At 38.8% G+C, this 13,982-nt stretch overlaps 1 protein-coding gene across 5 annotated transcripts in view; it reads right to left on the bottom strand.

Moving 5' to 3' along the window:
• TBXAS1 (thromboxane A synthase 1) overlaps nt 1-13,982 on the bottom strand; it is a 246,457-nt gene that overhangs the window by 151,014 nt on the left and 81,461 nt on the right. For all 5 annotated transcript variants that reach the window (XM_085228360.1, XM_085228350.1, XM_085228340.1 and 2 more), the window contains one exon: nt 4,472-4,524. In XM_085228360.1, coding sequence (XP_085084486.1) covers nt 4,472-4,524 — 53 coding nt within the window. The remainder of the gene's footprint in view (nt 1-4,471; nt 4,525-13,982) is intronic.

The following is a 13,982-nucleotide window of genomic DNA, read 5'->3' on the forward strand; positions in this document are numbered from 1 at the left end:
CTGAAAACCAAGAGGTAAAAAACACAACAGCAACAACAAAGAAACAAAAAAACAACAATAAGCTTGTGAAGTTAAAATGGCAGCAAAAACATTGCTTCTTCAGATAAATTAAGTGCGTGATGAAGACACCAGTTGCTCCTAGAGGATGAAATCCTGCGCTTGTCCACTTTAGGTCCTCAACGCGGTGTTTAAGGAGAGAAACCGACTCATGAAAAGTTCCAGGCTTCCAAATCCCAAAAAAGCATGTCACTCTTCTATACACAGAAGGGGAAAGCCCCAGATCTCTGCAGGGACTGACCGGTGTGCCTCAGCCCTGCTGCAGAGGCCAGCAGCCACAGTAAGAAAAGCCTGTTTTTTGTCCACAACCGTTTGACTCAGGACTCATCTGCAGGAATGCTAACTAGTGCCATCTGCAGCAACCATTTTTTCAGGAGAGGAGAAGTCAAGCATTAAGACAGAACAAACTCCAGCTGCATAGACTTCTGAAAAGCTGTCAGCTGCCAGTGTAGCTTACAATCACAACTAAGCCCTGGACACATTTCAAGTTAGTGACTGGCTGCATGATCTATCCTAATCCTTTAAACCACCCAACCATTTAAGTGACCAGACTCAGTCTTGGTTCCAATAATGATCTATTAGGAAATCATTCAAGTCTTTAATCAAAAAAAGAAAACAAACAGAAAAACCCAAAGATCAGACAATGTATAATTTTGTAAACACTTGAATGGTCTGCCCTATTTTAAGCTACTTTTTTTGTATTACTTTAAAATGTGTTGAAGTAACCTGCTGCAAAACAAGAAGGGAATAGAACTCCATTCACATCCATGTTCTCATGAAGTGCTCTGGGAGTGCACGTGTGAACCCATTTTTCTACCTGTATGACATGTTTTCTGTGATACTGCGCTGATCATGGGATGCTAATGCAGGAAGCCAGCAGAAGATCTGCACAGGTAGCTGCAGTTTGCTGCTGATGGTTTTACTGAGGACTGGCTTAAAACCAGATCTCAGAAACATTCTCATTAATTCCTCCCCACCATCAGAAAATGCAGATTTTGAGCTTGTTGACTTCCCTTAGCAGTACATAAGCTGACAGCCCTGGACTCAAACACTATGCTGTCTCATTTTAGGAGTGGTTTAATCCAAGCTCCCCCTTCTTGCTTCTTTTGAACCAGTTTCTTCACCTCCGCCTTATACTTTGTTCCTGTCCTGGTTAGCATTTATTCTACTACACAGTTGATCAGAATTCTCACAGAAGGTTGAGTTGAGAGTTCAAGTGAAGGAAGAGTAAGAGTAGGGTTTGATCTGGTGCAAGTTGTTTCAGATGCAACAGGAAATGAAGAAAGAGCATCACCCTACAAACTGCGCCAAATTTAAATCTTTCATTATTATACACAGCAAGATCTACATTATGAACTCCTACATTCTTCCTCACATCCAAATGCACTGCTGTGGCTGAAGGCAGAATAGATTCACTGATCCCAGAAGCAGTTACCTGCCTTGTGGCTGTGTTCTATTTTGTCATTATTTGCTGGTGATGTATTTTTGGGCCAATAATCTGTTATTTATTTTGGCACTATTCTCCCACTCCAAATCACCAGTACTCACAGTACTGTTAAGTCATAATGATGCAATCACAGTAAGAGAGCACATGCATACAAAGCATGTATGTAAAGTAAAATCAAATCACTGCCTATACAGCTGTGCTAACATATTAGCAATTGCCATTCTGACTCTATCAAGCACACTACCCATTCATTTCTCCTCTACACCCTAGAAGTTCTTTATTTCTTTGTCTCCTCTTACCAGCTATTTCTCACCAGTAGTCATGGTCTGCAATTGAAATAAAACAGTTGGATTTAGTGGGGTGAAAATAAAACATCAAAAAAGAATATCCTAAAAATAAGAGACAAAAGTAACTGAAACCAAGACTACATTGCTTTCCAAACAGGATATTGTTCACTTCGAATTTTTGCTTTGGAGAACCAGCACATACATTTTAGAGGATAGATTTTATTTTTTTTTTCAATAGAAGATGCTTAAAAATACAGCTAAACCAAATCCTATCACTTTGATGCACGAACTCATCAAAAGTTGTGTCAGTGGCACGGCTTTCCCCCACTGAACAGAAATGCTCCCCCTCTACTTTTGCAGCAACCAGAGCTGTTCGTTTCCCCCTCGGCCTCCATCTTGGGCCACCTCTGTATGAAAACAGACAGTTTTCACAGCGCACACTCACATCTAAAGACAATTTGCATTGTCTCTCCATATAAAAGAGTAATACCATCACCTCTCCTTTGGATCAGCACACAGGAGCGAAGAAAAAAATGCTTTTGTGACCTACAAAAGCCTTACTTGAAATAATTCTCTACGACTTGAGGCCTTTTGGAATGGAAGGGATATATTGTTTTGACTTGATTAAAGCTGAAAAGTTTATTTGACATCCTGTTGTCAAGGAAACCAATTCACACACAAAAGAAAACAGTTGTGATGGTATCATTCAGACTATTCAAGTGACCTTAGAAAGAAAAAAAGCCTTCAGTTCCAAAGATTTGTATTCAACTCACTTCACCACTGTAGAAATAAAGATCATTGCTCTTTATGCTTATTGGAAAGCAGTTTTCAATCTGGAAAAAGCGAAATGCCACATCTTCTTCTGACTGCCAGATCCAATACTTTGCTGGGGTTGTGCACATAAGCACACCTACCATTTACTGCCTATTTCAAAGAACCACAAATATAATCAAACAGATGTACAGAGAAGGAGAAAAAAATTCTTTAATTGACAGAACCATGATAAATACCCCCCTGACACATACCACACATCTATTGAACATCAGCTCGGTAAGTCAGGTTTCCAAATGTCTTCCTTCAACTACAAATCAATCTTACCTCAAACACAGCAATGTCTGAGCCCAACTTTGTTTTCCTGGGAAATATCAAAAGCAGCATTTATTCCCTGCCAGCATCCCAGATCTCTCACAAATGAAGCTTTTTAAGCTTCACACACAATAAATGGTACACAGTTACGCTCAATCTGCCCACCTACTGGATCCCAAGGAGGGAGAGTTGTTCTTGCTGACCACTACCAACACCATCCAGCTTAGTAACCAAAGCAAAGAAGTTTCATTCTCTGACAGCTATGGGTAGACTGGAAAAACAAAACTTTTTATCTATCTCCTCAAAGTCTGTAATTATATATTTCTTTCTCCCATGAGAAAGCCTCCTCTGCCTGGTCAAAAGAACAGACAACTAAATAGCAACTTGTCTCAAACTCAGCTTAGAAAAAATAGGTATGATATTAATAAGGAGGGAAATATGCTGAGGAAGGAATGTCACTGTTCCTACATTATTGTTATTTAACGTCATCACACCAAAGGTCATGGAGATAATAAGCTTCAGTCATTTTCCATTTGTTACACAACATACAAATTGCTACAGTGTTAATGAATATATTTCTCCACTCCTGGTCAGGCAAGACAATGTATAATTTTCTCTTAGACAAGTACCTAACCCTTGGAATTCATTATTTCCACTACTTCTTTCAGGACTTTGTCCTTAGGGCTGAGCATAAATGCCACAAGAAGGCAGTGATTGGGGCTTTCTATGGCTGGTAGAGGTTGCTTGTTGTTTTGGGGGATTATTTTTTTTTTTAAGTGGAAGACCATCCAAAGCATATTTATATTATTTATGAACAAATACACAAATGTAACCAAATCTTAAAATCCTTAGAGAACACTCGAAAAAAAATGATATTGTATATACTTTGTGGATATTATTTGATATCTAAATATTAAAATAATATTTATGCTAGAAGCACCAACTGACCACAGCAATAGAAGTTACTGTAAAGCAACTGCCTTTTCCAGTTAAAACCATGAAAACTTGAAAGCAGATCTTGGAAAAGAAATAATATTCACAGAAACATGGAAGTTCTGGGATGAAGGACCTTATTCACTCCTAAAAACCTGATAAGGGAGCACAACTGAGCTTTAGAGAGAGGAATGCCTCATCTCTAAACTGTATTTCATTGTATTTTAAGATTGATATTTCTGCATAAATATAAATAGCAACAGCTGAGCCAAATTCACACTATTTCATAAATTGGGTAGGTTCTGTTTGTGTTATTTTTTTAAAGAAATTTTGTTATTATTTCTGCTCTTCACCATAAATAGAAAGAACATGCAGATAAAAAAGGAAAATTGTTGCAGGTAGCTTTGTATAGTTCTGGGGGAAAAAAAAAAAAAAAAAAACACCTTTATATGGGAAGAATGAAGTCCAACACCAAATGCTGAAATAAAATAAGCCAACGTTACTTTTTGTATGTGATCAAATAACATCTACATCTATCACCCAGACTGAAATACTGCACTCTGCATTTTAATGAGCATCTTGTCGTGGTATATTCTCCTCTCCCAAGCAATAAGCCCAAACCAAAGCAAACAGCAAGAACCACACGAGCTGCTAAGCTTACCCACAAATAGGTCCATACTCCGTTATGAGTTTTGTGTGGTTTTCCCAAAAGCCCTGCATAAAAGAAAAATATCATAGTTTTTAGAACAGTACTTAACAGAAATCCTATTATACAGTGTTGCGAACACTCACACCAAAGCTCTGAACCTCAACTAGAAGACCCACAGTATTAACTGAATCTCAGCTTGCTCCCTTGGCCCATTTCTGAACGAAGAGTCTAGAAATGATGAGTGAAGGAAAAATATCTGGCAAGCCACTAAACATGTTTCCATTGGACTCCCAGACTTCAAAATATTGTTTTTTTTTTGTTTTGTTTTGTTTTTTTAAACTAACTTCATGATCAAGGTCCTTAATCAATTTTTTCCAATATGCGTGGATGGAAAAAAATGACATTACTGTTATTATAACACAGTATATGCTTTACTACACACTAAAGAAATATAGGTAACATTGAAAGATTGTTTTCAGTTTTTTGGGTGTTCGGGTGTTTTTGTTGTTGTTGTTTGCTTGGTGGGTTTTATTGATTTTTTTTTAGTAATTTGGAATTCAGCACAAGGCAGTCCCCTGGGAGATTCTGTAGAAGAGTAAGCAGATTTATTTTAACAAACTTTTGGAATTTACACCATGCTTGATTTTCATAATTGATGAAAATTGGTATCCATTTATATAAATCTGTCTGCTGCTGAACTAAACTGTTAGTGCCTTAAATTAATTCAAATTGATTAATCTGAAAGAAGGTGTGTAAAATTTATTCCCAAAAGTGACTATAAAGAAATCTGTTTTTAACAAAACTGCAATATTTGAAAGTCATACTGCATTGTGTTTGTAACTTATCTATGGAAAAATAACACATTTGACTGCATTAATCTGCATTTATATTAATTCAAGATAGACCATTGTGATCTATCTTCATTTTTCAAAGAAAACTCACTGGCAGATTAGAATGCTTACATCTCATACTGAAGCTTTCTTGTTTTTAAGACATGCTGCAAAATATTAGCTAGAACAATATAAACTATTATAAACATATAAAATACAAACATAAATAAACAAGACCTCGTAACATGCATGTACTCTAAAAAGAAAACCTGTTAATCATAAGTAGCTACCTCATTTATCACCCTTGGGTGCTAACTTAGCAGCCAGATGAGTAAAGTACTTGTCACCACCTCCATCCCTCCTTTTATAAAGCCACTCAATTCTTTCTTTTTAACAGAAGTGTGCTTTTTTATTTGATTGCTTTTTGATGGTTTGGTTTTTAATCCTGGAGTTTATATGTTTATTTATTTAATGAGACAAAATACTCCCCAAAGCCCACCCAGTTCCAATCCAGCAGGGCTGCCCCCCAGCTGCTCAGGCTGCCCAGGGCTCCATCCAACCCGGCCTTGAGCCTCCAGGATGGGGCACCACAGCTTCTCAGGGCAGCCTGTGCCAATGCCTCACCAACCTCTATTTAAAGAATTTTCATCTAACATCTAATCTAAATTTTCCCTCCTTTAGTTTGATGCCATTCCTCCTTGACCTATCACTATTAAACTGTGTGAAAAGTTGGTCATCCTCTTGTTTGTAAGCACCCTTCAAGTACTGGAAGGCTGCAATGAGATCTCTCCAGAGCCTTCTCCAAGCTAAACAAGTCCAAATCCCTCAGTCCTTCTTCATCCTTTGGCTAAGCTTCCCTATGGACTGCAAGAACACGTACGTATTTGCCCACGTATCCACCAGCTGTGTTCCTGTGAGCCAGCATGAGTTCAACATTTACAAGAAACCTGTGCTTCAAATGATTATGTGAAGAAGCCTTCCAGAAAGCCAGCTTCTTGGAAGCACTCTGACTTGCTACCATAGTAGGGTCAGACAGAGCACATTTCAAATCAGTCCTGTTAACTGATAACCGGTCTTCCACCTCGTAATCTCTTAAATGATTGTACTGGCTTAAAATTAGCTACATTAACTACACTTCTCCCACCTCAAACTACAGACCTGAAGGACAGGAGGAGAAAAACCAAGATAATCAGGACAAAGCATTCTTGGGAGCAGAGTTTGCCACACCCCAGGACGTACCATCATCCCACTCTGCTGTACAGTCCCAGCACTACCTGTCCCCAACAGCCACCCTAGTCCTGCTACTATCCTGGTCCCACTCTGAGGCTCCATATGATGTGGTGAGCATCCAGAAGAACACCAATCTCACCAAGCTGCTAGTGAAACACCAGTACACTGCTTGCACCAAGCCTTAAGAGGTGGCAATGACCAGAGCACAGGCAAGGGAAGGTATGTGCGCATCTCTGTCTGCAGCCAGGAAGGTAGTAAGGAGATACAGTTGAAAAGGAACAGGAAGAGAAAGCTGAAGAGACAAAAAAGTAGTGATGAAGAAAGAATTACTGCAGTTGATAAAAGCTTCAGAAATACTACAAAAGGAGTATTTCTTTATTTGCTTATCGCTTGGAGTTATAAATCAAAATCAACAGCCCTATCCAAGTCCCTGAGAGATTTTCAGCTGAGTTCCACAGGAATAACCTTTCAGCTGGATGGAAATGAGGGCAAAGTGAGACACTAACATTTGTCTTAGATAGCCATAGGAAAAAGCCAATGGACCATCTCAGGTACACAGTCAGAAGATACGTCACATACACATAGGCCTGCCAGATTTGCAGCATCATTCCTGAATACAGCTTCTAGCAGACAGGTACCTTGAGAACTTCCTCCTCTTCCTATGAGTCATGTTTGAAAACACAGCAAGCCTCATAAGTGCTACTGGCAACTTCATTTCTTTTTTACACTACCCAGCGTCAATCTGCTCCAAAAGCCATCACTGCAAGTATGTCAAGGTTTATAATTGCAACTGTTCTACAGAAATGGAGGCAGAGACCTCTACTCATCTCCCAAAGACCACCCTGTGGGTGAGCACAAGGATGAGGAAGCAAAGTGAGAAACGGTGGTTTAAACAGCCATAAGTGAGGAGCTATAATGATGTAATTTTTGGAGGGTGGGGGAGGGATTAGTAAATTAGAAATAGGGAAAGATGTATTTTAGTTTTTATATATCTCTCTATGTACATTTTTAAAGGAAAACAGAAGGAAACTGAAAAGCAAACCAATGTGCTACGTTATGAGATGAGACCATGCACATCAGGAGGAATTGTAACACATTAAGCAGTAACAATGAACTGTAAAAACATAGTAAGTGATGCTGTTCCAGGACAGAAAAATCACTTGGCCTCCTCTTTGTCTGGAAGCTGCAGAATATGAATTGTAATCAAGAACAACTCGAAAAGGGTTGGAGCAGGGTGAGGAGAGGGTATGACATCCTGCATGTGGCCCCTACATCGAGGTACCAGCCTGATGACAGTCCATTATCAAACAAGATAATACAGGAGTATGAAAAGCTTCTTTCTCTAAAGACAGCGTATTTTACAGCATCTGGTACGCCATGGAAACAGCAGCTCAAGTGGGCTGACTGCTGCAAACCCAGAAGGCTTCTTTGTTTACATGGCTGGCGGTTGCCTCCCTACAGGGAATTTGCATTCTCCCGTTCCTTTGAGTATGCATCATCAGCTGCATCTGCAGACAGAACCACTCTCAAGGCCAAATCCCGCTCTCCAGGATACAGGTGTAACTCCCATGGAAAGGAACAGGATTTAGGTCTGCATCAGCCAGAGCAAAATCTGGCCACTGCCAACCATCTATCTTGAGATATCAAATATTGAGAGCTCAGCCTGACAGCATGTAAATCAAAGGCCTTCAGAAAGGGACTGAATGGGCTCAAGTACTCTATTCCCTTTTTTCAGTAGATTCTGCCACTTCAAGATGGATTCGTCAACCATTTTCTCCTTACTGCACATTCAACTTGCTAGCTCCTGACAGTTTCAAAAATCTGCAGCAATGTCATCTTCCCTCTCTCAAAATGGGTGCAGGTACAAAGCCAAAGATTTTAGAAGTATCTAGTAGTATTATCTAACATGAGGGATATCTGACCCATTCTCATTAGTTGCTCAATAACTATATGTATCTCCTGAGCTGAAAATTGGGACTTAAGAGACTTTAAGCTTAATACTCAAGTTTAAGGTGACCCAAATTGCATGAAAGACACTTTGCAAAACTTCAACTTGCTGCAGCTGAAAAACAAGGATTATGAAATTAACCAGAGTTTTTAAGGATTAATAGATTTTTTATTATTATTTATTTTTTTTTTTCCCAAGGGGATCATCAAGTGCTCTGGGCAATAGCTTAAAATCTGGACTCAGAAAAGTGACTTTCAGAATGCAGTAAGGATATAGATGCGACGTGCCATCAAATCCATTCCAAGTAGAAATCATTACCCATGCAAGAACAGCCAAGAGAAAAACGCCTCTTTTGTTACACCTTTCTGAAAAGCATCAGTGATAGTATTGGATCAAGAGATCCTCTAACCTCTGAACAAATAAGATATGACAAAAATAAATCAAGAGTTTTGTTTTGTTTTGTTTTGCTTTGCAGTTCTGTGTGTGTCAACCCTGATATGAAAAAAAGCATACCTGGAGCTGGGGGGCAAAGGGGTATTTGCACAAGAGAGCACCTTTTGGCTTGATGATGCCACAGGTGGCATAAACTGATGCCAGTACCTGTTCATAGGGATCTGGACTGGCCACATCAACTCATTTCACTTCTGTTCCTATAAAGGTCACTAGCTAAGACAACCTGGATTCAAATGTGTGTCTCAAAAGCTGAAAAATGCCACATCGCACTAACAGTTCTGTATATGCTCCACCCTCCCCTTCATCACCTTGTAATCAGATGTGATTCTCTGTTTCACTGTGATATTAACTGTGACATCATTGAGCACATACCTCATATCAAGAGACAAAAATCTATACAACTGTCTACAGTACAGAAAGCACTGAGTGACAGCATTTATAGGTGAGAATTTTACTACTGAATGGGTTTCATTGCCTTTTTTCCTTAGACTATTTGGAAATGCTAACAGCCTAGTACCCTAATCAACATATATATACCAAAACACAAGCTAGAATTTAATTACAGCTAACTAGTATCTGACTGCAATCTGCTTTGATGGAATGACCCCTAGATTGTACATCATTTCCAGTAATAACCCTAGGAAAAACACTAGGATGCCAGCAGACAAAGAGGGAAACAGCTTGAACTTCTAACCAGTCTGATTCCAAGCCACGTACAGTTTGTTTGCTTTGATGGTTGCCCTTAATAGCTGTCCTCTGTGTAATTTTGTTTAATTTATGTGTATGCCATTTTAGATTTTAAAAAACACACATAGCCCTTTCACATTTATTAAAAGCAGTCTTCCTACCCTTAATAGTTATTAAGAGAGGTTAGTGTTATGTAATTAAGTTAATCTTCATTTGTAAAGGCTAATTAACCGAACACTAATTGAATCTGCATATGAAAATTTGGACAATGTGTTCTCATTATACAATTTAAAAAATTACCTGAACTAAATACCAAACAAATTATATATTATCTTTTACCTTTTCAGGTCTTAAAGAAAACCTATGCTGGCAGGTTCCTGTTTGTGTGCTGTAGTACTTCTTGCAATCTTCCATCAGCAGCTGTCGTAATACACTTTGAAAACCCTGTTTGAACTCCTTGGCCAGAAAAGCCAAAGGCTCTCAGGATTGAGTCATCTCACCCAAAGGATCAGATGGCTCTATATGCTTCAGTCATGCCAATTCACCTGCCCCAAGCCTGAATGCAACTGCCAGCTCAAAGCCACCGGCGCAGTTTTGGCAGGGCACAACCCTTTCACCTCCAGAGATCATCTCCCAGTTAAGTCCCAAGCAGAAGACCCAGGCCGCATCTCATTCTCTTCTGCGTGAGTATGCCTGAATTACAAGAGGGAGATACGTTTTGGACCCCTTTGGGCCCTTGCTTGAGACATTTATAGTTTAAAACAATCAGGTTTCCAAGAGGGAATTGACAAATGCACATCATCCTTCCTGGTATTTGTCGTCTTTCCCCATTAACTAGGTTAATGGCTGATTCAAATAGACTAGGAACCAAAGACACAATAGGAAGAAGGGAAAACCAAGCAAGCCTGACCTCAACAGCATTCAAGACTTCTCACTGCCATGGAACACACATAGACCTCAATTTTATCATTAACTCCATCACTGTTCTTAGGATTCATATTGTAAGCCCCAGAAGTGTCTCCGTGTCATGGCTGCACAGAACAGCTGCAGTCAGTTAATATCCTCTTGCTCACCACTTCTGACTCAGTGGCAATAACCTGACACCTTAGGTGCAAGAAATACCAAACAGGAAGACTGTCAGAGAAGGAAATGAGAAATGGGATATAAGTTGTTTACTCCTCTTTGGGAAAGCAACGTTCTCGAGGTAACAGAAATATGGAAGATGGACACATCAGTATTACATTCTACCAGGTGGCATTCAGAGAAATTAGTACAGACTGTGCTCAAAAAAGTGCACCCATGAATGGTAGAAACCCACAAGTGTCTCAAGGGTCACCCCTGGGACAAACTTTGCTCAATGCTTTGAGAACTGACTGACATAAAAAGCAGAGAGACTTTAGCTAAGAATCCTAAGAATCCTCTTGAAAAGCATCCTCAGCAAGTAGAAAGATTTGGATTGTCATCTCAGAAGAAGTGGATGACTTGAAGAACCTGAACAACAGCAATGAATGAATCTTCACTTCAAAACCAGGCTTCATGTCCTAAAAGGACTATGTTAACTCCAAGATTTTCTGGCATAAGAGATTGTTTGAAAATGATGGAGAAGAAAAAACTTGGACAGGCACGTCAAGCACAGGATAACAATGAACAAGTACGATGAGAAGTACAAATGCAGTTAATCTGGGATATGCTTTCTCTAGAATGCTGCATGCAAATCTGACGAGCCACATTCAAAAGGAATGAATTAAAAACGGAACAAGTCGAGAGAAGGGTTACAAGGATCCTCAGGGAACAGAAGGCCTGTCTTACAAGTAGTAATTAGGAGAGTTCATTTTAGCAAACCAAAGGTTCATTTTAGCAGACCAAAGGAAGCAGATATGCTTGCTGTCTATAAATGTACAGGGAGTAATCATCAGGGAGGGAAAATATCTATTTAATATAAAGGCCTACATTACTAAAAGATCAAATGAGTATAAACTGGCCATGGATAAATGTTGGTAGGAATTAGATGAAAGTTATAGACTATCAAAGTAATAAGATTTTAGAACAGCCTCCCAGACAGAATAGCAGAGGCAGAAACCTCAAAAAGGGTTTTGATGCAGAGGACATGATTGTATGCATATACTCAGAAAAACGGAGTGTAGGATTAATAACCCAGCTCATCTACTCCAGCCCCATGCTTCTTAAGGTGTCATACAGCTGCTTCCAGAATAAAAACGAGACTCTTCTCCAGTGAAAATTTCATATATGCACTGCACATGCACATTTTCAGTTGATTCTTCCTTAGCTTTCCAAAGCATTCCCATGTAGATATAGCCTTGGATATTAATTTGGTCGGCTGCAATGAGATTTTAGCATTCCTTTTGTCTTTCTACTTTCAATCTCATTTCACGTTACAAACTTCATTTCCACAACATCTCTGAGATGGTAAGTGGCCATCTGTCAGAGGTGGGGAATTGGAAGTGCACAAGATTAAGCAGTTTGCCAAATGCCACACAAGAAGTCAGTGGCAGAGCCAGAGATGAGATGTAGGTTTCTCCTTGGAAGAAGTCCTCCTTGGAATCTTACAAAGCCATTCCTTCTCTGCCACTGAAAAAGGCAATATGTGAGATAGCAATATCAACACATTTGGTCTGTTTATGAACTTCCAAACGTATTATATGCCTGAGGTTGCAAAAAAAAAAAAAAAAACAAGGAGGGGGGGAGGGGCAAAGCACATATATGATTAACTCTAAAGTGCTTTAAATAGAGGGAGGTTTCTTCTTTAACCAACTGTTATCTTAAGATTCAATTACTCTTATAATATGCATAGCTAGAAATAGAATTAGTCATAAAATTATCCAGGCCCCCAGATTATTCCAGTTGCTGTATTTGATTCTCCTGATTCTTGCAATGATGAATTCTCCAGAGTGATTACAATGGCAAAAATAATATTTCTTTTTATCTACTTGGATGTTGCCTGCCATTAGCTTAGACCTTGTTTATATCTGCTGTAGAGCTATAATTGCAACCTTACTATTTTTATTAGGCTACTGTCTAAATGTCTAAATAACACAAACCTGCTACGCCCTTATTTTATTTTATTATTATTTTATTTTATTTTATTTTATTTTATTTTATTTTATAGTAAATGTCACAGAAGACACCTACTCAGGTTACTGTGAAACTTTACAGAAAACAGAAAACACATTATTATGAAGACATGCACACAGAGAAATACAATTTGTGCAATAAATGTTCATGAAAGGCTCCATATGAGGTCTTACAGACTCACTGCAGTTTCTGAGCCTGTGATAAATACATATTTATAAGAAGTCAAGAAATTGGAAAAATGAGATAAAGGAGTGATGGATCTTGTTTCTATTTGACTATATAATTTCTAATAAACCTCTTCTAAGTTTACATCTTCCCAAACTCAGTGCAGCTCTCTCCTACACAATCTCTTCTTGTACATAGTTCTACTGGATCACTAACCATCTTCATTGCATTTCTTAATATTACTACTGCCTCAAATTACAATAGGAAAATGGAGAATTACAGTGCTCTCTATAGGAGAGAATTCATAGAAAACCATTGCAATGTGTACTTTTACTGTGTGCTCAATGTCTCTCGGATGGATTAGCATAAGCATTCAGCACATCACTGATAGTAAGTTCTATTACTTTTCGTTACTGGCCTCCCATACGAAGAGCAAAGAAGCAATTGCATGATCTAAATAAATGACAACTACTTCTTCTAGGACAGACAGGCAGACACACTAGCTAGATCTACAGAAAATAAATATTTTGGGAGTACTCTGACAATGCAGTGCTGTTTTAGGGAGCAACAAATTGGCACGTGGAGAAATGAAAGTTGACATCTTCCCCAAGAAAGAGAGGCAGGGACTCTCCTTTCCTCCAAGGAGTTTCTCTGCTTCTAGAAAGTGCCATTCTTCTTCTCTGATGCAGCAACAGCAGATTACTTTAGGTTATGCAGATGTCATTTTTCACGATAAAAAGACAGTAACTGTCTCTCTGGCACAACAGAGTACAAACAGACTTTGAAATACATACCAGAACAGTTACATGTCCATATGTAAATCTTATATCTTCATTTACAAAATTAGAGTGACAGTGTTTAACTCTCTTTTCTTATAAGGACTCCGGGCTATCTCACATTGCCTTAACTCACTAGCACCCCAGCAGGCATCATGGATGCCTGACAAATGGATTTCAAAGAAATGCTCAGCTTTACAAAGCAGCATTAGTCACTCAGTGGATGATAATATTTCAGCATCCTCAGATATGTCCATTATATGGGGCTAGGGGTCTCTACTGTGGTTTATAAATTGATTATAAAAATTATGACACTTAATCTGTGACCACCATCAGAAATT

Source organism: Meleagris gallopavo, chromosome 1, assembly GCF_905368555.1.
Source record: "Meleagris gallopavo chromosome 1, MGAL_WU_HG_1.1, whole genome shotgun sequence".
NCBI classification, from domain to species: Eukaryota; Metazoa; Chordata; class Aves; order Galliformes; family Phasianidae; genus Meleagris; species Meleagris gallopavo.